General features: G+C 31.7%; 1 protein-coding gene across 10 annotated transcripts in view; it reads right to left on the reverse strand.

The window, feature by feature from the left end:
- Window positions 1-27,798, reverse strand: part of LOC106682009 (zinc finger protein 665) — a 48,083-nt gene that overhangs the window by 8,316 nt on the left and 11,969 nt on the right. For 6 of the 10 annotated variants that reach the window (XM_067050099.1, XM_067050098.1, XM_067050097.1 and 3 more), the window contains exons 6-9: window positions 26,381-26,428; window positions 5,776-5,835; window positions 3,976-4,044; window positions 799-876 (exon numbers count right to left, since the gene is read on the reverse strand). In XM_067050099.1, the coding sequence (XP_066906200.1) occupies window positions 799-876; window positions 3,976-4,044; window positions 5,776-5,835; window positions 26,381-26,428 (255 nt within the window). Of the gene's footprint in view, window positions 1-798; window positions 877-3,975; window positions 4,045-5,775; window positions 5,836-17,122; window positions 22,031-26,380; window positions 26,429-27,798 lie in introns of those variants that run through there. The other 4 variants (XM_067050096.1, XM_067050093.1, XM_067050095.1 and 1 more) reach the window with 3 other exon arrangements.

Here is a 27,798-nt window from a genome sequence, read left to right on the forward strand (position 1 = left end):
AATTTTATTAACGAGGAGTGAATCCATCTTCCATTTTAAGAAGCTTATAATTCATCACCATCATCATTATAATCATTTTATCCTCTTACCACTTGTGCAGTGTGGGGCTACAATTCGGAGAGTTTGGACCAGATATCTCGCTCTTGGACCATCTCCCTTCTCCTACTCCAGTCCATATTCCGCCACCTGAACACTCTTCTCCCAGGAAATGTGTGGTCTTCCTCTTGGCCTTCTTTCCTCCATGTGAATCTCATATGTCTTTCTGGCAGTTCTTTTCTGGTCCATCCGAAGGAGGTGTCCGAACCATCTTAGTGGGGCACAACACTAGGATGCTCTCAGCCGATTGGACTCCGAGGTTAGTCCGAATGGTACTTTCACCTTATGAAGGTATCGCATTTCCATGGATTGAATCCGACTCTTGTGTTTCGAAGTGAGAGTCCACGATTCGGAAGAGTAGGAAAGAATAGAGAGTAACGTTGATTTGTAGATCATTATTTTAGTTTTTCTTGTCACCTCCCTTTTGACCAGGAAACCTCTTCGTAGTAAACTAAATATTCTTCCAGCTGCATTGATTCTTTGAGAAACTTCCTTATCAATGTAGCCGTTTTCCTTGAGATGAGCACCTAGATATTTGAAATTCGGGACCTGTTCTAGTCTTTCCTGGTTCACTCTGATCACCCTCATTATTCTCCGGGGTTTCTTGCCTATCCTCATACATTATAATTCATATGAATGTTTAATAAGTCAAACAACAGAAATTTTTCAAACAATTATCCTTAGATACATCAAAACTCTTACCCTTTCTAGTAGAACAATTTTTGTTGTTGTCTACGGTAGAGGAATTTTCAACAATCCATATTTCACATTTCTTCACACCTGGAACAAAAGAAAAAAACAAATCATATTAATGCTCAAATTTAAAGTAACTACTAATGCTTATTGATGAGTGGATAGTTGACATTGGATAATATATATGAGGAGAAAATTATAGAGGGTATGGTGAGTGAAGAACAAAAATAAGTAAAAACTTATTTATTAGTGCCAATGTTTCGGGCAGAATTTCAAGCCTTCATCAGGGCTAATAACAAAAACAAGGTAACTGATGTGGTGGCAAGATTAACGTCTTCGTTGATGCTTGCAAAGAGAGTGTTTGAAATAGGTTTGCCTCTGTCGAAATTATTATCAAAATTTTTGTTTCTTTAGTATATTTCTTTTAAATCTATTTTTAATTATAATTCATTTAAAGTTTCATTATTTTACATTTGTTTTAGTGCCAAACCCATTTGAAACCTCTCGCCATATGATCAATTACAATTAATAATGAAGAACTTGTGTGTTGTTATCTAAAAAAACTGAACGTTTATGTTTATAATAATTGTGATCGTTTTGTTTTAATTTTCAAGTATGAACGCTGTTGTTTATGATAATAAAGACCTAAAGATTCATCTTTATTATTATATAATAGAAACACGCAATAAACTATTAACATTATATATACAAAATAGTATTGAAAGACATGTATAGTCAAAGTATAAGAAGATAAAGGCTGTCTGAGAAGAGTAATAATAAAATTAAGTAAAAGGAAAGAACAAACAATAAAATATATATGAAAAGTTACTTTAGTGACTAATTACATGCACAAAATTATTTAAAATAAAGTGATGAAAAAATTGGAAAATAGATTATATATGTAGGTAGTTAACTAATTGTTAGTGTTAAAGCCACCTCAAATCGACTAAGTCTTTTTGTTGGAAGGCTTTAAAATGAACAAACAACTAGCTGGTTCAGATATAACCATTTGAAAACTAAAACTAAAATAAACAAAAGATGACTAACAATGAATACAAATAAAAGTAAAAAGGCCTCTCAGATAAAAATAAAATAGTTAGATAAATTATGAAAACGAAAAGAAACTAATTTACAAACAAATACAGAGGAAGATTGCTACCGAGATGTGTAGGTCATAGCTCTGTAGCTAAATACACCGCTGCAATTGTCCAAGGTTGGTGTAGTGGCTCATCGATAGTCCAAATATCTAAAAGCCAAGATGGCCACACTAGTACTTATTAAGGGCAGACAGGGTCTAATTATTTTTAATGTATTATGCGAGCCGACTAATTAGCAACAATTTATATTCACGTCTAAATGCAGAAAAGGTCTGGTTCCGGTCTGTAATGTCTGTTAACACACTCAAAATGTCAATAAATAGTACCATAATGAACGCAGGCAAGGCTGATTAGACAGTCATGGCCACGAATTAGCCGGAACTGATATTAAAGTAGAAACACAGAAAAGATCTAGTTCCGAACAGTAATGACGGTTAACTCACTAAACATGTCCAAACTATTAAATTATAAACTCAGACAGGGCTGCTTAAACAATATCATGGCCACTAATGAGCCGTAACTGCCATTAAAAACGAAGATGGTCGGACCGTTGCTGGGCAACGTCTTAGCGACGATTATCAACCCTTAGCAACTGTCTATTACTCATTATAACACACAAATATAATTACATTTTTTTTTTTCTCAAATAACTAAATTCCAATTAAAGTAATATAAATAAAAATAAACATAACTAAATTAAACATTAATACAACTCAAATATTATTTACAAGGTAACAATAAAATGTGGCATTAACAGTTAGGTTTTACCATTGTTCTTTATGTTTCCACATTAATTTAACTTGATAAAAGACATCATCTATAAGATAATAATACTTGATTTTGATAGTAACAACCATTTTAAAGTTATAAAAAATGTTGAATTACAGTCAGTTGACAAGTTTATTAACTAGATGTGAAGGAGCGTGATGGCCGTGTGGGTTGTGGCACAGGTTCCGGTGAGCTTGGTTCAGAACCTTATGGGTTCGATTCCCACCTGGGGCAGTTAATATTCATTTTTCGGCAGTCCCGAAGAATGAATCTTGACACTACCACCTTGGTTAGTATGCGGCGGCAACTTAAGTAGCTGTCAGGACAACTAGGCCCACTTGCCGGGCATGTCTCCCCCTCACCAAATACCAGTACCAGTAACTAGAAGTGACCCTGAAATGAATTATAGGAACAATTTTTTGAGAAATTTTAAACTATCTGATCGACAGAAACGAGGTTCTACAAGAATGGATGTAAATTAAATAAATATAGTTGAATTCGATATATTAACAAATAAACAATAAAAATTTTACTGGAAGATTGTTGATTGACCGGGTGTAATAATAAAAGGAAGATGGTCTGGTGGCGGTCAAAGAAAAAACTCAAATAGTAATAAAATTATTTAATGTGGGCCAACATTTCACATGGTGGCACTGTGGTAAGGCATGATGCTACTAACTCCAAGGACCCAGGTTCTTATCCGGCTGGGCAGATAATTATTTGCTGTTACTCTGTAGTGGTGAGTCAACTCTGTGGGTTCTGGAGCCCTCCTAGGGTACACCCAGTCTCATAAATTGGGTACCCTTAATTGGGTAAAAATCTGGCGGTCAAGCGTGATTTTGACCAAATTACCTCCTTGCACAACTGTTGGTCTAGAAACAGTACTTCCTAACATATTACTGAACCCCTGACCCTTCATGGGTTGTAGCGGTACAGATTTTAATTTTTTTTTCTTTTTTTTAAAGGATTGTATATGGGAGGAATTTTATGGTTTGGTGGAGCTCCAAAGCTCAAATCCATACGTCCAAATTGGTCTGATTATCATAGTATATCAGTGTTTTTGCAGAAAATTGGAAGTTTAAAGCGTTTGTTAAGTAGGTGTTGTAGGAATCAAAATCTATGGGCAGTTTCTTGTCGTTCCAGTCTAGTATGGGAATTCCAAGTTTCCAAGTAAGTCTCTTATTAACATGGAGTCCTTAGTAGCGAATCTGTTCTACAGGTATTAGTTTTGGTTCATGGCAGAAAAGAATTGTTTCATTAAAGTTAAAAATTAATTATCTAAGATATAAGGTCTAAAAATGAAAGGTAAAAAATAAATTACCACTACTTGTTAGTTCATCACCTTGCTCTTCCTCAAAGTCAGACTCTTTATTACTAACATTTCCTCCACCTAAAAACACCAATATTGTAAATATAAATTGATGATTTTTAACTAAAAAGAGCATAACAAAATAATTTCTAAAAAAAATGACAATTAAACATTTAAAGAATGAAAAATAAATTCTGCAAGCTGAGAGGAAGGAACATGATGGAGGGAATAAGCTTTGAAGTAAACGAAGCCAAAAAGGCAGACTTATAGGACTCCAAAGGCATGTTAGGTAGGAGTAGGTGGGGAGAGGGCATTTAAGACGCATATTTGCAAATGGGACAGTTAATCTTTAGTTTATTGTTGATTTATTTTTTTTTTTTAAGACAACTCCCAATAACTTTTTTGTTATAAATATTTTTATTTTTACCGTTTTAGGAGTTAGTAAAGACAGCTGTTATTGGTAAGGACATTCATTATCTGTTAACATATGATTTTTATTACATCAAAAAACAAAACAAATCTGCTCTCTGTTGTTTTTTATGCTGTAAACAAACAGATGACTTCTTAAAGTTTCGGTATGCGCACATATCGTCTCCTCACTTGTATTGTAGTGAACTTGAACATAGTTTCCAGCATTTTGGCCATCTCACTTTAGCCAAGGCGGGCGGACATACGTCCTTTTGTCGATCTACCTCCACGAGAACATCCACTCAGGGCAACAACCACAACCAGGGCCTCATCAATCATCGGTGATATAAGACTTTTTTTTTCGTCTTTTGTTCAACTTCAATATAATTTTTTAATATTTTTAAGTTGAGTTAAGTTACTATTTTTTATTTATTTCTATTTTATGTTTTTTTTTTACAGTTTATTATGTTTAATTCCTTAAAATATAATAATAAAAAAAATCGGCAGTTCATTTATTTTATTTTCAGCACTATTCACAGTTGGGCTAGCAAAGGTTCCTTTTGAACCCCTACCGCCTAACATCTGTTATTAACAGGTGTAATAAATAATTAATTTACATAATAAATTGTGTAATTATTTCTAGATTTTTTTTTTGTTTTTGTATTGATGCATAAAATAGTTTTCACGATTCCAATACTTCTCATAACTGTATATATTATTCACAGTGACAATGTTTCCCTGCACTAATTTTCCAGTTAACTAAAATTTATACTGCTCTCAATGGTTATTTACTCACAGCTAATCTATTGCCAATATTGAAAAAACGAAGAATAATTTTAAGGAGTTAGTCATCCTTTAAAAAAATCGAACTTCAACTGTTGTATTTCCAGAAATGTACATTTAAAAATACTTCTTGTTGCAAAATTTTAACATATTTCTTTTATAAATACATTAATACAAAAATAAAACAGTTTACTAAAATATATATATGTATATTCTGCTCTGAACCATTTATTCAATACTAAATTGTTATAGAATCAATATTGAAAGTCTTAAGAATGATTTTACAGATTTAATCATCCTGTAAACTGAAAGGCTCAAATATAGGCTAAGTGAAATTAAGAAAGTAATTATTTAATAACTATGGTGACAGACAAACGTTTTCAAGAAGCAAAACTGCACATACGCCCGGCATGTAATAAGTTGTCAGAACAGACTTTAACGGCAGTTGTTCGATTTTAGCTTGGCCGGGTTGACTTTATTTAATTGCAGGCTCAGGGAATGAAAACTCAACCATCCTACACTGGTTAGTGAAGGGTGGTGGTGGTGAAGAGTGGTTACCTATAGGATATCCCCCTCCATAGGATTTTAAAAAAAATATCAATTTTAAATATTTAAAATTACCATCATAATCATCTTCATTTTCCTGCTTAATAATTATTTGTCCTGGTAGGGGAATCGTTTCTGGAAAAAAAATAAATTAACAATGCTATCATTAGACACATTTAGAAATATTGTATAACAAATCAGAAACTATATAGTATATAGTAAAACTTGCAGCAATGAATCAGTTACTTCTTGAATTTTTCCAATCTCAAAATAACATTAATAAAACTAAGACTGGATAAAAAAATGAATTGTTATCGACATTATTTCCAAATTCATTTTTCTCTTCAATAAAATCAATTATTGAAATGAAACAAACAATATTCTGTAATAGATTATATTCAAAGAATAATATAGTTGAAAATTTATTTATTTTTTTGTTAAGGTTTACTTTAATATGTTAAAATATTTACCTTGTTTCTGATTTAAAATTATATATAAAACTAACATCTTATAAAAATAATGGAACTAAACTAAACTGCGGCAATGATAAAATTATAGCATATAGCGTTTGATTTTCCATAAGATAAGGAAGAAGATACTTTGGTATCAGAACCAATCATGTTTTAAGGATTCTTACATCGCTTAAACCATAATTCAGTAGTATTATTTACAAATTTATTTCTTAAAAATATTTAGCAGCAAAGTCCCTAGGGTTTATGTTTAATCATCTTAACAACTTTTGTTAACAAGTCTAAAAACTAAACTGAAATGTTAACAGATAAATACAAAATATTATAGAATTTTATGAATAACTAACCGAGACCACATGATCTTTCCTGTTTGCACAACAGCTTCATTATCTTTAGTTTAACTGTTGTATTTTTTCTAGAACAAAACTTAGATTCATTATTTCCACCTCAAGAAACACTAAAATATGAATTTTTATTGCAACAAAAAAATATGAATTTTTATTGCAACAAAAAAATATAAATTCTTATTTCACACTCGCCTTCCCTGGCCATTAGATTTTTTGTTTTTGTATATATCAGAACTTCAACACAAGCCCACCAATTTTCAAAAATATGGGGACATATGTAGGGTATTAAGTAAAACTTCTGTGTTGTGGAAAAAAACATTAGATAAGAAAAGAATGACCTAAGTGTGAATCATTTATTTCAGAAAAATTAGAAACATGGCAAATTGTCTATTCCTAAAAATGTGTCTCTACCTCTATGTCGTATCAAACTAGGATCAGTGAAGAATTGAGTAAAAACCATTAACAATATTTCTGGTTTCATGTATTTAATAAGTAGTTTTCACCAGAGGAAATAAATAGCCTGGTATTTACAAAAAAAAAATTAGAAAATTACCATAATGTTGTCTGCCAACAATATAATATCCTATAAAACTAAGGGTTTAATGTGTCCTTAATCAAAGCAAACCTAATAGGTTGAACCATAAAGAGGAATGGTGCATAGACGAAATGTTAGATAGGCATCATTCCTTACTAACATACTGAGGCACAATGTTTAAATAGAGAAAGGTAGATGGAGTAGTTAGGTTTAGAATGTTTGAAATTATAAATGATTATCAATTAGAAACCACACATGATAGGTACTGTTCCGATTGTATCCATGTTGTTGGGATAATAACCTGACACCATAAACTGATTTGAATATAGAAGAATTTAGAACCTAACCTCAACTGATAAGGATCTGTTTGAGGTTTTATTATCTCTTGGGTGAGCCTGTTGACAGGCTGTGATTCAATTAAAACAATAATACTTGACGTTAATAATTGACTTGGTGTTTGGTTTTCAAGCTAACAGATGAAGGCTAGGCTCTAGCCGAAACATTGGCACAATTAAATAAGTTACATCAACTTATTTGTGATTCATTTTGACCGCACCCCCAACCATCTTCTTCTCGTACAAGTCATCGATGGTCAACTATCTCATAATTATAAACCAATAATAATTTGAGAGTTGAAAAACAATAATAAAAATATATTTGGGACAGTATTATGAAAATAAAAAGCAATATCACAGTTTATTCATCAGAAAAAATACAATCACAATCGCATAATTCTTATTCTGAGCCAAATGAAAGTTTCTTCGTTTCGTTATTCAATAGTCTGTAAATAATATTAACTCTAACAGACTAAACAAATAATAGTTTACCCTTTTCTTCAAAAGATGATAGATAAATACATATTAGAAATAATATTTATAATTTTATATTTTAAAACCAGGTAAAATTTTAAGACCTACAGACAACTGGTAACTTGAATCATCGCAATAGGTATTCTTGTATATGAATGGTGTACACCATACTCGAATTCCAATTATATAATATAAATGAGTTAGTATTATAACAAAAACTCTTATCATAGTACTCCCACATAACCTGATATGAAACAGACCATAACAAACACACTTATAATAAATAATTTATTACCAGGACTAGACATTCTGTATTTTTCCAAACTATATAAGCACTGTTTTTAGAAAAAAATCAAAAAATATTTTCCCAAAGTGAAGAAGTACACTTAACATTTGTAATTGAAAATAGTCGTCCAAAGAGGTCATTGGAAGCAGGTAAAACAAGGTACCTAGGCTTGTAAACAGTACAACTAAGTATCACTAAGCTTTATAACAATGCTTTATATCATGTATTATACATTCCTGTATAAAACAAATGATCAGTACACGACAAAATGTATATAATAAACTATATAGCATCCAAAAATTAAATGAAAAACAAAAGGACCAATTACTGACTCACGAGAAAAAAAAATACAAAACAAAATATTTATTTATTCCATTCCGTTTCAGTAAAAAACTTAGATGGAAATAAATGGCAGCAAACATAATTACATATTATGACAATGCAGCATAGTTGAGCAGGAATAATTACATGAGTAATTTATTTAAATGTTTTAGTTGCACAAAAATTACACTAGGATAATCGTTAAATCGTCCAAAACATTAAAAATTAGTGGTTTTGAAAAACAGTTGCTCTGAAGTAATTGAAATTATAATTACTTCTTACTTCCATTACAATTAAAATTACCTGTGATTTAACTCATGTGTCAATTCAATTTATTTTAACATATTTTTTGAGCAGAAATTCTAAAAGTTAAAATAAATCGATGCGCAAGCGCGCGATCTAATAATTGATTTTATGTTTATCAGCATCTTCGAAAACATATAAATAAAAGCGTAATAAATCTATACGTCAGAGTGCAATCTTAAATTGTTTATAAGAACAAGATAGTTGTGGTATTGTAATTACTTTGACTCAGCTTGCAGTTTTGGTCCCACAATTACACCAAGTAATTTCAATTACAATTACTTATTGCAGTAATTGGCAAGTAATTGATATTACTTTTTGCCCAACTCTGCAAAGCAGGTTATATGAACCTCTTATTAGGGTAATGGCTCCCTTAAATAAATTTAAAATAATAGTAAACTATGAAAGTCTATTTATTGCTAATCTTTAATGAGCAGAGCCAAAACGAAAAAAAAGATTCACTTCATCTCACTCATTCACAATTTCATTAATCTGAACTTCTGATTCCATTAGTTTTTGAATTACGAAGTAAATAAATTATTTTTCTGTTCGTTATGATTATTTATACCAGTACCATGTGAGTTATATAGACAAAGATTCCACGGATAAGCGATAAAAGTGACGTTGTAACGTTGAAAATAGTAGCTCTTGAACACTTACACCATTAACCAACAGATTATTGGTGTTATCGACATCGAAACTTCGCATCTGTAGTGCTTACGACCTAACAAGTTTGTTGTTCTATAGGCCTAGGGATAGACTCCAGTAGTTTGAATTGTGCAATGTCACGTTAGGAACAAATTCACCATTATTTCAAGCTGAAAGGACAACCATTCAGTCAGTGTGAAATGAAGGCGATTCCTGAACGTTGACTTCGAGGGCTTTACAAGAACATTAATTCTAGAACTCCTATCTGAATAATATCTACTATTTGAATATGAAGTCAAGAAATTTGCATCCAGGATCTCATCTTCTATGATATTTCCACTCTTTTTTGTTTCTTCCATCTAAGAGGGCCGATTTATCCACCAGCCAGAAATTATTATCTTTTTGAATTCTTGCCATCTGTGATATCTTACACCAAGACCATGCTATAGGATCTACGGATCCCTAACTACGGATAGGATGAAGTTGGCTCATTCATAATGTGCCTTACGTGGCATTCTTTGACTACTTGATTTCATTTCAGAAATAAAGATTACCTTTTCTCATCGCAATGTGGATAAAGAAAATATGCCTTCATTCCTAATCGGCTTATAGGACAGGTTATACCACCATTGAACAAACCCCTTCAGGCTATAAAAGTCATCTTATTTGGAAAAAATTCGAGTTGACTCTGGACCAAACAAGATAAGAATTCTGTTTTGAGACCAAATTTTTGACCGACTCCACAATTGTCCTGCGTTGAATCTCAACTCTCTTATATCAGTCCAATGATTTGCGGTTCATTGGGTTGTTCAGATCAATAAGACCATAGACAAGAATTGATAAAACGTAAAATCGGAGGATAACCCATCTAATTGTAGCTCACGTTATCTACTACCTTCAGAGTTAGTTAACATTACATTAGGAAGCTGGTGGGTTAATAGCGCCATTAAAGGAATGACCTACACCATCTTTGCTAGAATTAGAATCCAAATGCGGGATAAACCCACATTTGGTTGAAAAACGGAACGTTCCAGATTATTCCTAAGCGTTTGCTATCTCATCATTTATTACAAATGCAAAGGGCGTCCTATGCTTACTAATGGATCAGTAAAAATTGGCTAGGATTCTATTCATCTAATTACAGCCAATTGCATCGTGAACTATAAATAGAGACAATACAGGATTACATCAAAGAAAAGTTTATGAAGGTCCACTCCCAATTACCTACAGTTAAAGAAGCAGTGACCTACAACTTGGGAAACCCAACCACAACCTGAAGACTGAAGCCCAGGCTGCTGCAGGACATCCTGTAATCAATTCTATATTTATCAGTTCTGTTATTGTCACTCTAAAATTTTATTTTATTTTAATTTCTTTTTTTTTCTCTTCATCTTTTTCTTAAATTCATTTTCTTTTTTTTTTCATTAGAAATCAATGATTTATTTTGTTGAATCCATAAATGTCATTTTTTTGCTTTTATTAAGAATTATTATTTTAACTCATTTATTTTATCTTAAATTTTTTTGTATTTAAACATTTTATATAGTTAGGGTTGTCTTTTGAATGAGGCTATACACCCCCCCTCCATATCAGTTGTTAAAAACAAAAATTACTTCTTACATTAACCATGTAAGGCCCATCAGGCCGATCTGGTATTAAATAAATAAATCTGTTAGTTCCTGAAACGAATTACGCCTTCAGGGACTAAACCTTATGATCAACGATCATTGTGGATTATTCGGAAGCAAAAAACACTAAACACATTAACGGACTTTTTTATTAACACAACACATGTTACAATACCAGGAGGGAACATGGAGGTTACCCTAGGTCTCCAAGGGAAACCTAAAGGAAGTCACAACAAAATCTAATAATTATTATAGAAAATATCATTTTGGCAAGCTTCTAGTTGACTACTTTTAACTAGTCCATCTTCATTTAACATTGCAAGCAGTATAGCAATTTCAATAGTTTTAGTTTCTGCAAGATCTTCGATACTTAAACGAGTCTTCACTGCAAGAAGGCTCCATTAATCCATTGATGAGTAACTTACCTGGCTTTAGACTTCAAGAAGGCCAAGTTTTTCAGCATGTTGGAGCCAACTTTGAGCAAGTTCAGATTATTTAAAAAAAAAAAGTTTAAAAATAAATTTCTGAACAATGATTGATTATTGTAAAAATATTTTTACGTAGATACATTGATTATATTTCTTTGTTAATTACCAAGTGACTTTTTTCCCCGCTATGTAATGTGATTATGATCAGAATTACTCACCTTAACTCTCTTGGTTTTATTTTGTTCGATTTAGTGATGGTCCATTGAATTTTTTTTTTTATAATATGTCATTTATCATCATTCATATTTATATTATTATTATATCATTCATATTTATAATCAAGATTTTACCTTTTTTCATTTAATTACCTCTTTCAAAATTAAAATTATTCTTTTGCTGATTAAAATTCAATTAATATTTTCCTTAATGATGAGTTAATAATTAACCCTGAATATAAATAAATGAGAAGATGGTCGGAGATGCCAGTCAGTGGATATGGTATTTTCTGGTTATCTAATGATGAGGTCAAGGAAAAGAAGGGAGTGATTACCATCAAGCTCTACAGTAAAGTTAAGGCGTGTATGGTAAGAATTAAAAGAAGATAAAATATCAGATATTTCATGGACAAGGAGGTTATCTACATATTATATCTCATATATAAATATTTACTTGACTCCATTATCCAAGTTTACATTATTCTTATTAAAAATATGTAGATATATTATCTGCCTTTAATTCTTACCATCCATGCCTTGATTTTACTGAAGAACTTGAAAATAAACAGTTTCAACATGTTATTTACTAATTACTCCTTTTGTGTTATATAACTTTATACTTTATTTATTTCATTATAGTATTTTACTTACATATATTTTCTTTCTCATTTTCCCCCATAACTTCGAAATATTCATATTTCTTTATTTTTGTTATTTACTTGTTTTATATATAAATGTTTAATTTTAAATAATTTTTATTTCGTACATATATTTACTAACTAGATTTTCATATGTATTTTAATGTTTGTCCTTTTCCCTTACTTAATTTTAGTATTACTTTTCTCATACAGCCTTTATCTTCTTATAATGCTCAGACTATACATGTCATTCAACACTATTTATGTATCTATAATGTCAGTTATTTTCAAACCATTCTATGATTCCTTTTATTGATTATGGTTGTTATCTTGCTTTTTGTTCTTAGCCCTGATGAAAGTTGGAAATACTGGCACTAATAAATAGGTTTTTAATTATTTGTATTCATCACTGACCACATGTTCAACCATCTTCTCCTTATTTTAATATTTTCCTCACTTTCATTTTATTTATTTTTTTTATTCTTCTGAGAAGATGGTACAAAAATAGCAGAAAAGCTATTTATTAGAAACCATGGTTTCACCCGACTTTGCAAAATAGAATGTGAAGAAGTTACAAACATTGTAAAACATGACAAAACTACTGGAATAAAAAATTAGTATTCAATTCATTTATATTCCTTTAGTTTACTGCATTTTTTTTCCCCTCCGGCTCAGACTTCCATTGGAGTCCTATACTGCCTAACAATGATTGGGGGTCAAAATTTTTCATTTTGTGGGACCGCCACTCAATGAAAAAAGTCAATGCCCCAGACCGGATTCAAACCGGCACCACCATTTGACATCAAATTGGTAAGACTTTGTCTTAACCACTGAGCTACGGGTGGCCCAACCCAAGTTTAGTGCGTTCTTTTTTTATATAATTCTTTTATAAAACTTCCTATGTTTATTCTAATAGTTTAATATTTTACAATGTTTGTATCTTGTTCACATTCAGACCTTGATAAAGCCCTGCAAAATGGGGTAAAATGATGATTACTAATAAATATTTTTTTTGCACCTTTTTGACCATAACCTTACAATAAATTACATGAAGTCAACTATTATTCCATTAATTAAAATGGGGTCAGAGATTATTTTTTTCTTTTAATAACATCACTCACCCCATCACCTTAAGGCTATTAATTTACAGTTACTGAGAAAACTCACAAAATTATGTTCTGTCCATCTAGAAGAAATAAGGTAATAATTTGCCAGGAATGGTATGAAGGGCCTAACATAGTTATATATTTTCCCTGCTTTGACGAGGTCTAACTGGTCTAGCTGGTATTGCCGCTTTCCCTAAGACAGGTAAGTCAGCATACATTCTGAATCCCACAGTGAGATATGAAAGTAATGAAGTAAACCTTGACCAAGCAAATAGAGTAGAAAGGGAAAAGAGATAAATATATAATAAAAATAATATATATAATAATCCGTTTCTAAAAGAAAAGTTCTGGGAGGGCTTCAGAGAATGATACTTTGATGTGAGAAGCTTCTAGTTTGGAGCTCATGGAACTCTACCAAGCACAACTGGGAGCTTCATGGAAAAACTCGGTGTTAATATTAAGGATGAAGCAAAAATGACAGAAAATATAATCCTAGACTAGCTGGGATCATCCAGTAACAAATAATTATATTAACATGTATAGTAACAGATAATAATAATCATGTCTCAGTATAAAGCATGCATGGCACAAATTATTTATATGCTTTTAAAATTTGTAATGAGGTGTAGATAGTTGACCGTAGATTACTGATTGAAGAAGAAGATCGAGGGGTGAGGTCAGCAAAGAAACAACATAAATAAACAAAAAAATATTTATTTATGCCGACGTTTCGACCTGACTATTAGGTCTTCATCAGAGCTATAAAAACAAAAAGACAACAGCCATCATTTAGAGAGAAAAAAGTTGATTAATAACTATGGACAAAGACAGTAGTAGATTGATTACATCATTATTTATATATATATAAATGTGAGTAATAAATAAATTATACAGTGGAAACAATCTATAAAGAATTGGTTAAATTAATAATGGAGCTTATGAAAAAAAAAACAAAAAAAAAACACCCGTGAGTAAAGAGTTATTACGCATTACTATTTGTAACACTATCTCCAATTACCTCCAACACCCTCCATCCTTTTCTTCCAAATTTTCTCCCCTTTTCTTTAAAGACGTTTCTTTCACCCGATCCTTAGAGAGATCTTTCCGATAAGAGAGAAAAAAATAACATACAGTTGTAGGCAGAGATTTCTGCTAAACTGTTTGAAATAGTTAGAGTGCAAGTGGACAAAGACGTTTGATAAACAGAAATTCAACAGTAAAAAAACGAACGTTGAGATAAAATAATTAATAAGAGATTAAAACATATAAAAAGATTTAAATGTAAAATTATGAGAGCCAAAAGATATTAAAATGTATAAATATGTAGTGGGTATCTAAAACGGATAGTTTAAAAAAAAGATGTATATGTGTATAAGATTACTGGTGTTTTAATAAATTAATAATTTGGGAATAGGCTAGGGACAGGTTTTGTTAGTCAGTTTTATGATTAACAGGGGAAGACTCTAATTATATAAAAATACTTTCGGATAGCAGTCGTTTATCATGGTTTGGAACGGTGGCTAAAATGGAAGTATTATCAAAATCAAAAGAGTGGTTAAAAATTAAACTATTTTCAGATAATTTAGAAGCATTGAAGTTACGGGAAGATATGGAATACTTGTGTTGGATTATGCGGTCTTTGAGTAAATTTTTTGTTTCACCAATATAAGATGCGTTACAATTAGGAGTTGAAGAAGGGATACGGTACACAACATGAGAACGGTATTGAGGAGGAATGGGATCTTTAAGATGGGAGTAAATTAAAGAAAGTTTGTTATGAGCTTTGAAGGCGAGGCAGAGGTTTGGGATAGAAGAACGCAAGTGTTTATGGATGTTATCTGAAAGAAAAGGAATGTAAGGTAATGATCTGTATAAGGGAATGGAAAGAGATAGATGTGAATTAGATGTAGAGGGGGTACGATTTATATAATTGTAAATGAGTTTGTCGATGATTTTGTGAGGAAAATTGTTGTTTAAGAGGATTTGTTTAATGCGGAGATAGTTATCATGAAATTTGGAATCAGAGAGAGAAAAACAATGATGAATAAGATTTTTGTCTGTTTAGTTTTGATGGTAAGGATGTTGGGAGTGATAATTTAGAAGTCTTCCTGAGTAAGTTGGTTTTGTGTACCAATCGGTGGATATAGTGTCCTTTATGATGAGGTCAAAAAATGGTAGTGAATTGTTTGTTTTTGATTCAACTGTAAAACGTAAGCGTGGGTGGTAGGAATTTAAAGCAAATATGATGTCAGTGATTTTATTAGGATTATTTAATAGGATTGACCCTGGAATGTGAGGTAGCCGGATTCACAACAAAGTTGGAGAGACTTGAGGTGAGACGAAAGTATGTGGTTCAATGGTTGACCAGTTGGATTCTACTAAAAATAGGACTTTATCTATGGGGATATTGGTAAATAAACTTTCAACGTCAAAGGAAGTGAGAATGTAGTGGTCTGAAATGGTGAGGTCTAATCAATTGATCGCGGAGGTGAAAGGAGTTGTGAATATCATATGGATTGTCATGGCTAAGGGCTTGTAAATAGGGCAGTAGGTATTTACTAAGTTTAACGGCGGGGGAATTAATATTAGAAGTGATCGGATGGAGGGGAGTATTGGGTTTGTGAATTTTGGGAAGGCCATAAAAACAGTGGGCAACTGAATTATATGAGATGAGGTTTCTATATGAGGGATAATTAATAAATTTAGAATTTAAGAGATCTTTAAGATGTTTGTTAAAAATTGTTTTTAATGAAGGTGTAGGGCCACGGGACGTATGTTACGTATCCACGTACGTGTATGTGGAATGATCGGATAGGAATTGAGTCATTTTTTCATTGTAGTCAGAGCGGTTCATGACAGTCTTGTTCCCTTTGTCGGCTTTAGTGATAATAATGTCATCATGAGAACTAAGGAAGGATCGGGTGAAAGAAAGTTCTTTAAAGAAAAGGGGAGAAAATTTGGAAGAAAAGAATGGAGGGTGTTGGAGGTAATTGGAGATAGTATTACAAATAGTAATGTGTGATAACTCTTTACTCTCGTTTTTTTTCATAAGCTCCATTATTAATTTAAGTTTATAGATTGTTTCCACTGTATCATTTATTTATTACTCACATTTATATGTATATAAATAATGATGTAATCAATCTACTACTGTCTTTGTCCATAGTTATTAATCAACTTTTTTCTCTCTAAATGATGGTTGTTGTCTTTTTGTTTTTACAGCCCTGATGAAGACCTGAAAATCAGGTCGAAACGTTGGCATAAATAAATATTTTTTTTTTTATTTATGTTTTTTCTTTGCTGACCGCACCCCCCGATCATCTTCTCCAATCAATTTTAAAAATTTGTAAATGTATTACTTTTTCTATTTGTTACTTTTATATTTACTTCCCCTTATTTTTAAATGTTCAGAACTTTTCATAATTATCATGTATACATTTATTACATTTATTTTTTTTTATACATGTATATCAAGTGTTCTTTTTTTATATTTTTATTAAATAGAATTGTGCATGACAATATAAGATTTATATATATATTTTTTTTTTACATTTAGAATTTTTACTATTTGATATTTTAAGATAGAACTAGATGTAGATGTATAGGTTAAAAATAGAAAAAAAAAATTATAATTTTTTTTTTATTAATTTATTTATTGTTATTTACAACTGTATAAAAAAATATATACAAGTAAATTTGCTGTAGATGGCATAGTGACATGATACAAACATGTGGAGAATAACTAGAACTCCATTGGAGAATAAATAGAACTCCAATAACATTTCTAGAGGAGATCTTCTTTTCAGATGCCTAGGAGGATTATTAGGTAATGAAGGAGAAGCCAGGTTAGAAACAAGTGGATTTGGGCGGTTGGGAAGTTTATTGTGGAAGGGATGGTATCTGGTTTTGGCCAAATCAGCAACATATGGGACATTGAGGTCCTGATGGATAACTTGATTTGTGACAAAGTAAGGAGCATTAAGGATTTTACGAAGGATTTTGGACTGTAAGGATTGAATTCGGGAGGAATTTTATGGTTTAGAATAGGTTTAATTTTAATCCTCCAATTTTGGCACCATTCTTCAAGGGTGGTGATGTGGGATTGGAGTGTTTAAGATACAATATAAGGATCATTGTTCACTGACAATAGACATATGTCATCGGCATATGTGGTGAGGATAGTGTTAGGATGTGTGCAGACTGACGGAATAAGGATGAATAAGCGCTGTTGTAATTTACTTGAAATAATCTGTCAGAGAGATAAGAACGGATAATGAGAAAGTATGTAGGGGGTAGGAATTTATGGATCTTGTATAGCAGTCCTGGGTGCCAGACTTGATCAAAAGCCTGTTCTACATCAAGAAAGACAATCAAGCAGAACATTCCGCACTCCAATGAAGATGAGACAACATTAACCACACGATGGCATTGCTGGATAGTGGAGTGGAATGTTCGGAATCCAAACTGGTGATCTGGGATTATGTGGTTGGAATCAAGGATGGGATACAGGCGTTTCAAGATGAGTTTCTCAAGGATTTTGCCCATGATAGGTAACAGAGAGATAGGACAGTAGGAGAATGGGTAATCTGGCGGATTTTGATAATGGATAATTTCCAAGGGTCAGGAAAATATGTGGATCTGAGTACAGCATTGTAGATGTAGGTGAGGAACAGAACAGATTTTCGAGGAAGATTTTTTAGAATATGGGATGTGATTAGGTCATAACCGGGAGCGTTGTGGGAAGGTAACTTCTGAAAAATTATAATTAAAAAAAAAAATGAAAATATAGAAATACAATAATATTAAAGAACAGAAACAATAAGAAAAAAAAATCATTTAATATTATTATGTATTTTAATATTAATTGTCTATGCCTATGTAATATAAGAATAATAAGCAATTGTCTAACTAGATCTAGTATGCTGTGTGTAGAGCAAACCAATGCAGTTGGGCAACACTGCTTGTTTGAATAGTGTTTCTCTCATTTTCGATAGTTCAGTGGTAAAGTATTAGTGTTTAGAGATACTAGGGGTATTCATGATGTGTTAAATGGAAAATGTTTTACCATGTTAAATGTATAAGAGCTGCTAGTGGATTTTTGAGCAAATCCTACTTCTTGTTTCATAACCTTTACTTCCAAATCTTTATTTTATTGTTTACTTTTAAGTTTTGATTAAAGTAATTTATTACGAAATGCCTACATTGAGCGGAAACTGGAAGTTGTATGAAAGTTTGGCTTCTGAGTGCCTTGTTGATCTTCTAACTTGTGAGTAAGAGAATCAAGATTAACAAAAGTCATTACATTATTATTATTATTGTCATCCATTGCTTTATTAGTTACAAAAACATCCAAAACAACACTAACACAACCTACAAGCAAGTAATATGCATAATACTGCATTTTACTATGACAACAAACAAAATGGTGACGAGCTCAGCTGGTCTATTGCGTAATGTCATTCTTCATTTAACAGACTCTCAACCATGTTATACGTTATATCGTTTTAACATGGTAAAAGAAGGAAATATTTCTCCATTTAACATGTTAAATTAAATACTATGATCTACTGTGATTGCCAGCAGGCCTCATAAATACACTTTAATAAATTTTGTTTTGAATATTTTAAATCAGACAGGATTTTATTTTTTATATGTATGAATGTGAGTAATAAATGGTTATTTTTTTTTGGAATTGAGAAAATAAGTAGTTAGTTAATAATTTTGTTTTTATTTCGATATTTTAGGTGAACAAATAAATAGGCCATTCTCAAAAAATCAAAGAATTTTCAAAACACTTTATTTAACATAAAGTCGAATAAATTTATTGTATATTTACACAAAATTCAAACCTACGGAAGGTTATCAAAGAAAAGTTAATATCACAGTAGATTGTCATTGAAATTATATTAAGATATCATATAAAAATCATTTATAATTTTATGTGTCTTGCAATAACATAACATTACTTGCACTAACTGCTCTGGATAACACTTCATTAACATCAAAATTTCAATAATGAAATTTATTTGTTAAAACAAAGGAATTATTAAAAATTTTAAATTTCTTAAATAATAATGATTTAATTTATAACAATTTTATTTTAAAATCAATCTGATCTTTCTATAAAAACTAAGTTTTCTTGCTAAAATAAAGAAAACAATTTGAAACATATATCTTTAGCCAAGTAGAATATCAAAGAAAACTTTAAATCACAAAGCTTTAAATCAGAAATTAAGAATAAAATTTCTATTATGAAATTTACGAATCTTATATGTTTTAAATTTATTTCATTAACCAGAATAATACTTCTATAGCTCAGTTTAACCTATACAAGAAACATTTAAGAATTGGAATAATCTAGGTATGAAGCTATCTGCAAGTCAGTTCATTACATATTATATACGTAAAATTTAAACTATGAAATTCACAGACTTACTGGGGTAAGTTGGTACTTTAGGTTCGATTTACTCAATAATCATGATACCGTTTCTCTTCAGTATGATGGACTGTTATATGCCTTTTTAAATTACTTGCTGTAGCTGTTTTATAGTTGCAAAAAGGACATTGACGAGGCCTCTCCCCTATATATGATTCACAATAATATGTCTTTTCAATACACTAAAGGTCACTGTCTTATAATCACAATGATGACATTGAAAAGACTTCTCACCTAGACGACAAGCAATTTTATGTTTTTTTAAAACATCTTTTCTTACTGTTTTATCTTGATGAGGAACCCGAGCATACTTATTCTTTGTGTGATATGTATTTATATGTCCTTTTAAAGAATTTGCATGTGCAGTTTTAAAATCACAATCAGGGCATTGATGTTTTTTATCTGTATGATGGGCTATTATTATATGTTTTCCTATGAAACTCTTCAATACTGCTCTGTACTCACAGTGAGGGCATTTATGAGGCTTTTCACCTGTATGACGGACCATTACATGGTATTTTACAGAACTTGGTTGAGTTGCTCGGTATTTACAATGAGGACATTTATGAGGCCTATCACCTGTATGCCTAACCATTATGTGATTTTTCAAAGCTGTCATTCCAGCTGATTTGTAGTCACAATCATTGCATTTGTAAGGCTTCTCACCTTTATGAATGGCCATTATATGTCTTTTTAAATAAGGAGTTGCTACTGTACTAAAATCACAATGAGGGCATTTGATTGGTTTCACACCTATATGATGGACCATTACATGATTTCTTAAACAAGATATTTGAACAGCGCTGTATTTGCACTGTGGACATTTATGACGCTTTTCATCTGTATGCCAATACATTATATGACTTTTTAAACTCTCAATCCCTGATGATTTATAGTCACAATGAAAGCATTGATACGGCTTCTTACCTGTATGACGAGCCATTATGTGATTTTTTAAATCACGAGTTTTTGAAGTCTTAAAGTCACAATGAGTGCATTGATGAGGCTTCTCACGCCTATGATGGAACCGTACATGAACATTTAAACCAGTTTTTGTAACTGCTTTGTAGTCACAATGAGGACACTGATGGGACCTCTGGTCTGTATGATGGGCCTTAATGTGGTATTTTAATGTACTTAGTAGTGATGTCTTGAAGTCACAATAAGAACATTTATGAGGTTTCTCGTCTTTGTGGCGGCACAGTATATGATTTTTCAAGTTACTGACGGTTGTTGATTTATATTCACAAAGAGAACATTTATAAGGTCTTTCATGTGTATGATGGGCCATTATGTGATTCCTTAAATGGCAAGCTCTTTTTGTTTTATGGTCACAATGAGGGCATTTATGAGGCTTCTCAGCTGTATGACATGCAAGGATATGACTTTTTAAATGATGAGGTCTAGATGCTCTATGGTCACAATGAGGACATTTATGAGGCTTCTCATCAGTGTGGCGGGAGATGATGTGATTTTTTAAATTAGAAGCTACTGCTGCTTTAAAATCACACTGAGTACATTTATGAGGTTTCTCACCAGTATGATTGATCATAGTGTGATATTTTAAATTAGTAGTAGTTCCTGTTTTATAATCACAATAAGTGCATTGATGAAACTTCTTAGGTGGATGACGGGTTGCGATATGTTCCTTCATAGATTTTTTGTCTACTCCTTCATAACAACATTGAGGACATAGGTGGAACCTGTGACTTTTATGAAGTGCCATTATATGTTTTTTTAAATAATAGAGTTTTGTTGTTTTATAGTCACAATGAGGACATTCACAAGACTTCACGCCTATGTGAGAGGATATAATATGATATTTTAATACACTTTTATATGTGGACTTATAGTCACAATGAAAGCATTTAAAAGGCTTCTCACCTGTATGAATGGACATTATATGTTTTTTTAATTGATTACTTGCAACAGCTTTATGTTCACAATGAGGGCATCTGTATGGCTTATTATGAATATGACGGGTGTTTATGTGACTTTTTAAATTACGTAGCTTTGTTGTCTTAAAGTCACAGTGAGGACACTGAAGACGCTCAACATCTTTAAGGTAAGATTTAACAAGTTTCTTCGAATCAACATAAATTTTAGGTTTCATACCATTCTTTTGGACCTTTTCTTTGTTCTTGACAGTATTTTCGGAACCTATAAAAAGTATATATTATTTTAAAAAATAAAAAGATTCATATTTCATAATAAATTAAAAATATTAATAAGACCAAGAAGTTTTTAAATGAGGAAACCTATTGGTTTTATACGTCATATAGAACAAAGTTAAGATTTCACTACTAGTAGAATCTGGGAAGGGTGATAATCAAGAGGCTAAAAGGTAAAGAGAAAGATCAGTCAACAACTTCCCAATAAATCATTTGTAGTAACTAGTTTAATAAGAATGGAATGGTGTGCTACTTCTATAAGTGGGGTTTATACCCCACTTCTGGTTGGATTGGTGTGATACCTAGAGCCATACTTCTGGGTGGAATGGTGTGCTACCTATAGACCCTACTTCTGGTTGGAATGGTATGATACCTATAGCCATACTCCTGGTTGGAAGGTGTGCAACCTATAGACCCTACTTCTGGCTAAAATGATGTGCTACCTATAGACTCTACATCTGGTTGGATTGGTGTGCTACCTATAGCCATACTTCTGGTTGGAATGGTGTGATACCTATAGACCATACTTTTGGTTGAAACGGTGTGCTGCCTTTAGGCACTACTTCAAAGGTAAATATTTAGCAGGATAATATATAAGCTAAGAAACATTAACCTTTAGATCATAAATTGAGCATTTATTATTTTAAAAGTTACCACTCTCTTCCGAAAAAAATTATAAATATAATAGTTAATACTAAGATAACATCTCAATTTAAAAAAATAAGATAGAATGCAGGAAAAGAGAATGTAAGAATAAGAAAGGTTTTCTATGAGAATTTGAATGTAGTTCCCTTCAGTCAATCATAAAATTCTTTAATATTTTGAATTTATCAATTGCTTATCATTTGTTACAATGAAAAATGTTTATTTTTTTAAATAAATAAAATGAAAGGTACATTAAAAATTAAAATCAGTACTACTACAACACTTGGAGAGTTAAGGGTGCAGTACTTAGTAAGGAAGTACAGTTACTAAACCAATGGTTATCCAAGGATGTGATTTGGTCAGAATCACGCTCGACTGCCTGATGTTTACCCAATAAAGGGCACCCAATTTATGAGGCTGGGTAGACACCAGGAGAGCTTCAGAACCCACAGGGTTGACTCATGGCTACAGTGTAACAGAAAACAATTTTCTGCCCAGCTGGATTTGAACCCGGGTCCTTGACATTAGTTGCATCGTGCCTTACCATAGGGCCACCTATGGTACATATGTATGTAACACTAAATAGTATGTATGTACCACTAAAGGTACATTAGAGAAAGATTTTTAAAAATTTATCATTTAAGCCCTATCCAGACCTAGCTGGTATTAAAGATCATTTTATTGTACATAGACATGCCGAGTTCAATCAAAATCGTATAAGCCATGTTTGAGATAATATATAAAAAAAAAAAGTGATTATAAAGTGGCACTTCCAGTCAGTCGATTTTATCGAAAATGTTGCTGTACCATTCTAGGCATATACCCATCTTAAGTTTGTAATTTCAGTTTTATACTTTTTATTTTTGAGTTAGGGTGTTGCACACAAACCATTTAGTGAGACTTGGTTATTTGGACTCAAGGGCCTCAATTTCAAAACATATATTATTGTTGAAAACTCAAATTCAAAATGTTTCAAGATCCCAATACTTTCCCTTCCACTTACAGGTCAATGAAAGTAAAAAATTAAAACAGATAAAATTTTCTAAAAAATTCACATACAATTCTTCATTTTCAGCTAACGTGCAATGCAGCTAGAATACGCAACAAAAAAAATCTAATTATTAGGTTTGCTGCAAAAAAGTTAACTTTCTTTTTGTAATATAAATAGTTTCAGGCATACAACATTTATACTAGGCCAATATTGCACAGTTAGAAGGAAATTTTTAATTTTTTTTAGAGAGAACCCAAAAGTAGAAATTTTTAAGCGTGATAGTGTTGCAGGTTGTCCAAAAATGAAATATAATATAGTAGACTTTTGTAGACAATTTTGTCTACTTTCATTTTTTAAAGAATGTCCACTTTCAATCAATTTTTGGTTTTAATGGTATAAAAGAAAAAGTCCCACAATTTTGTTGTTTTTATCAATGTTCGTAGAGAAACCTGCAGACAGCAAGTTGGAAAACCTAAAATTCTGATTCAGTACCAAAAAATGTATAGAATGGTTGAAAAAAACTTTTATCTACAGGTTGCTACCCTATTCTAACTTATGGTGAGGATCGAGTTTTCATTTTGTGGGGCTGCCACAGAAATAAAAGTCAACTGATTTGAACTGGTGTTGCAACAGTCGATGCTCTAACTTCCTCAGCTACAAACTGCCCAGTGCCTAGTTTAAACAGATTTATTTTCCCAAGATGATTAAACTTCTATTAAGTCCAGTAACTCTTTGGAAGAACCCACTACCTGGACTCCTAAAGAAATTTGCTACTTAACAACTCAAATTCATGAAACTACTTAGTGAAATGCAGAATATTCGACTTATATTGGTGAGATAAAAACAGTAGCTAAAACTAATAATAATTTTTTTTTTTTTGGAAGATGTTGCCTTAAAAACATTTTTGTTTTATTAAATAAATGATAAATGCAGTTAGAAATAATAATTTAAAATGTATATATATTCACTTATATCTCTATATGAATGGTAAGCGAAAGATGATGTGATGATGAAAGATAATGTGAACCAGAAAGATGGAAGTTCTATTAAAATCAATGGCGTGATTTCGAGATAATACATTTTAAAAAAATAGAATTTCATACAGATATACAATTAGCGTTCATATATATAGGGTTTTTAGGAATAATATAAGACAATGTATAACAGAGGATTTTTACTGTAATAAAATTAATAAACAACTTCGCCACTTTCATTTAACCACCACCCAATTAGCTTGTGTTATATATAACAGAAAATTTCAATCACAAAAAACATGTTAGGATGATCCTAATAAACATAGAAAAAGCATTCGACACAATCAAACCAAAGTTACTTATTTTCAAATTAGGAAATATTTCAAGATATTTGATATTATTCATACAGTAATTTTTATCAAATCGATTGTTGTAATTTTTCGTTAATAATAAATCCTCCTCCAAGTATCATACCATTGCTGGTCTCCCACATGGTTCCTATCCAAGTCCTATCCAGTTTAATCTTTTCATAAATGACTACCCAAGATTTTAAAAGATTGACATAGCCCTTTTTGCTGGCGATAGCCATTTATGCCCCTTTATTCCGTATTGACACAATTGTTAATTGTGGTAGGACCAAAACGAAGGCCTATATCTCCATCGACCATAAATTTAAATAATACCCATATCCCTTTTGCCAAAACAGTTAAATACTTAGGAGTCACTTTAGACTAGTGATTCCTAAAGTGGGTGCCACCTGGTGGGTGCAGCAGGGATTCAGGGGGGCGGTGATGGCCACAGGTGCATTTGGGGGATGATGAATAACTGTAAGGAAGTGGTCATAGTATAAAAGAAAGAAGAGATTTGGAAAAAAAGGATTGTCAAAAGGTGCCAGTTTAAATAGGTTTTGTAAACTGTTTAACTTGGTGTTGGAGTTGTTGTGAGGCTCTATGACCCAATTTATTTCAATCCAAAAGTGACATTTACTTGTTTCAAAAATTTAATGAAAGAAATCTTTAGCTTCAAGGTGGTGAATTGACTTTCATAAAAACAAAATCTGTTATTTCTGCATTTGTGACAAAACTTCTACTGTACAAACGAAACTTTGGACAAGGGGGATTCAGCCAGTTCCCAAATTTATGAAGAGCAGAAAATAAAGATAAACACTTACTTTCTTATTGTGAGCATTTAGATGCTCTCCATTCAGATTTTAATCAATGATTTCATGATATTTTAAAATGGACATACCTAATTGGATTTTGGATCCTTTTTGAAGTGTAAACACAGAAGAATTTACACAGTTGCAAGAAGAACTGATGGAAGTAACAAAAATGATGAATTCTAACTTAAATTATAAAGCGGCTACCAGCAATTCTGTATAAGGAGATCCCTATGGATTAACCAGAAATATGAGTTGTAATTCAAAAGTTCTTAATTGTATTTTCTTCATCATATTTAGTGGAACATGGGTTCAGAGCGGTAAACAATTTATTAACAAAAAAAAATAAACCAATTACAAATTGGTGACCTGAACGCAAGTAGCGATCACATATTATACATGCCCATAATGATAGCTTATTATTATACATGCTCACAAGCCACCAAGGCTTGACAATAATATTCGTCAACTGTGGTCAGTGTCATAAAAACATGAGAACAAGAAGGAATCTAATCAGTTTGATCTTAGGTAAGTTTTCAAGCAAGAATTTTAGATTTAAATATGTCTCACCTAAATAAATAGGCGATCCTTCCTCTTCTTTGATAATGATTGTGGCAGCTGCAACAAAAAACAATGATTATTTACATTAAACATCAACTAACTTTAATTAATACCATTAAGTAATCTATAATTCAATGCCTTACATCACTAGGTAAATGGTCTCAGTAATATTATGGAACAAAAAACAATTTTAATTATTTAGGATATATTTTTATTAAATACCAAATGTATGATGCAGATTCAGGGAGATTACCTAGCCTGCCTGCTCTTCAATATTGGTCTGGAGAAACCTATCAGAGTCAAAGGTTCAGACCAGGGGAACGAACCATCTTTAATCATATGGTACAAATCCTGGCATATGCTGGTATCAACATTATTGGTAGATCTAAAGCTGAGTGGAAGAGGTCTTTTTTGCCCTTGATGATGGTGTCAGGAAGCTGGGACTTGTTAATACCAACAAAACCAAATATATCATTGCTGGTCAACAAAGAGGTTTTAAAGAAGATTTTGTCCAAATTGGTCATTACTCTTTCGATCGAGTTGAGTTTGTGTTCCTCGGATCAAAAGTCAATACCACCAATGATGTTTCGGCAGAGATAAGGAGACGAATAGCATCGGCCAATAGGTGTTATTTTGGACTGTGTCGGCACTTAGGTAGTAGTTCGTTATCAAGATATAGAAAAACTAGATTATATAAAATACTAATTCGAAAAGTGTTGATTTACACCTCAGAAACTTGGGCACTTTCAAAGTCTGATGAAAGGGATCTCCAAATATTTGAAAGAAAGATACTCAAGACACATCTACAGCCCAACACATGAAGGAGTAGCCTCACTGCACCAAAGAGGTTTGAATAGGTACATGGATGAGTAAACATAGGGCAACATCATTTTGCTCATATTCAACTATCACCATGAGCGACTAGTTTCTTTACCATTCTCAGGCAGGGGGGATGAATGCAAGAAAAGAGACAAGGACAAGCACCATCGGAATCACAATGGCTCACAAATCAACCACTAGGTAAACTATAATATTTTCAGAATTCTATATAAGCCAAAAATTAAAATTATATACTAACCTAACTAATCACATTGTAAACACTTTTGGTCTAACCACACATAAATCAATCAAGAATAGAGGCTTCATTTAATTTAAATCCATTATATACAGTCCACTCCATAACCTGTCTTAGAAAGATCAATCACTGTATATTTTGATTTTCCACAGACTGCAATGATTGAACGAATCAATCAATTCGAATAACTATCTTCAACAAAATCAACATTTTCCATGAATCAATTTAAAATTATAGATGTTTAATGAATAAAAATAATTATTTTATAATAATTTGAAATGAAAAAAAAAATATGATATCAAAAATCAATATTTTGCTTTGTAACTAAAATGGATATGGAAACAATTTTTTT

This window comes from Halyomorpha halys, unplaced genomic scaffold, assembly GCF_000696795.3.
Source record: "Halyomorpha halys isolate HHAL.00 unplaced genomic scaffold, Hhal_1.1 Scaffold381.1, whole genome shotgun sequence".
In the NCBI taxonomy this organism is placed as follows: Eukaryota; Metazoa; Arthropoda; class Insecta; order Hemiptera; family Pentatomidae; genus Halyomorpha; species Halyomorpha halys.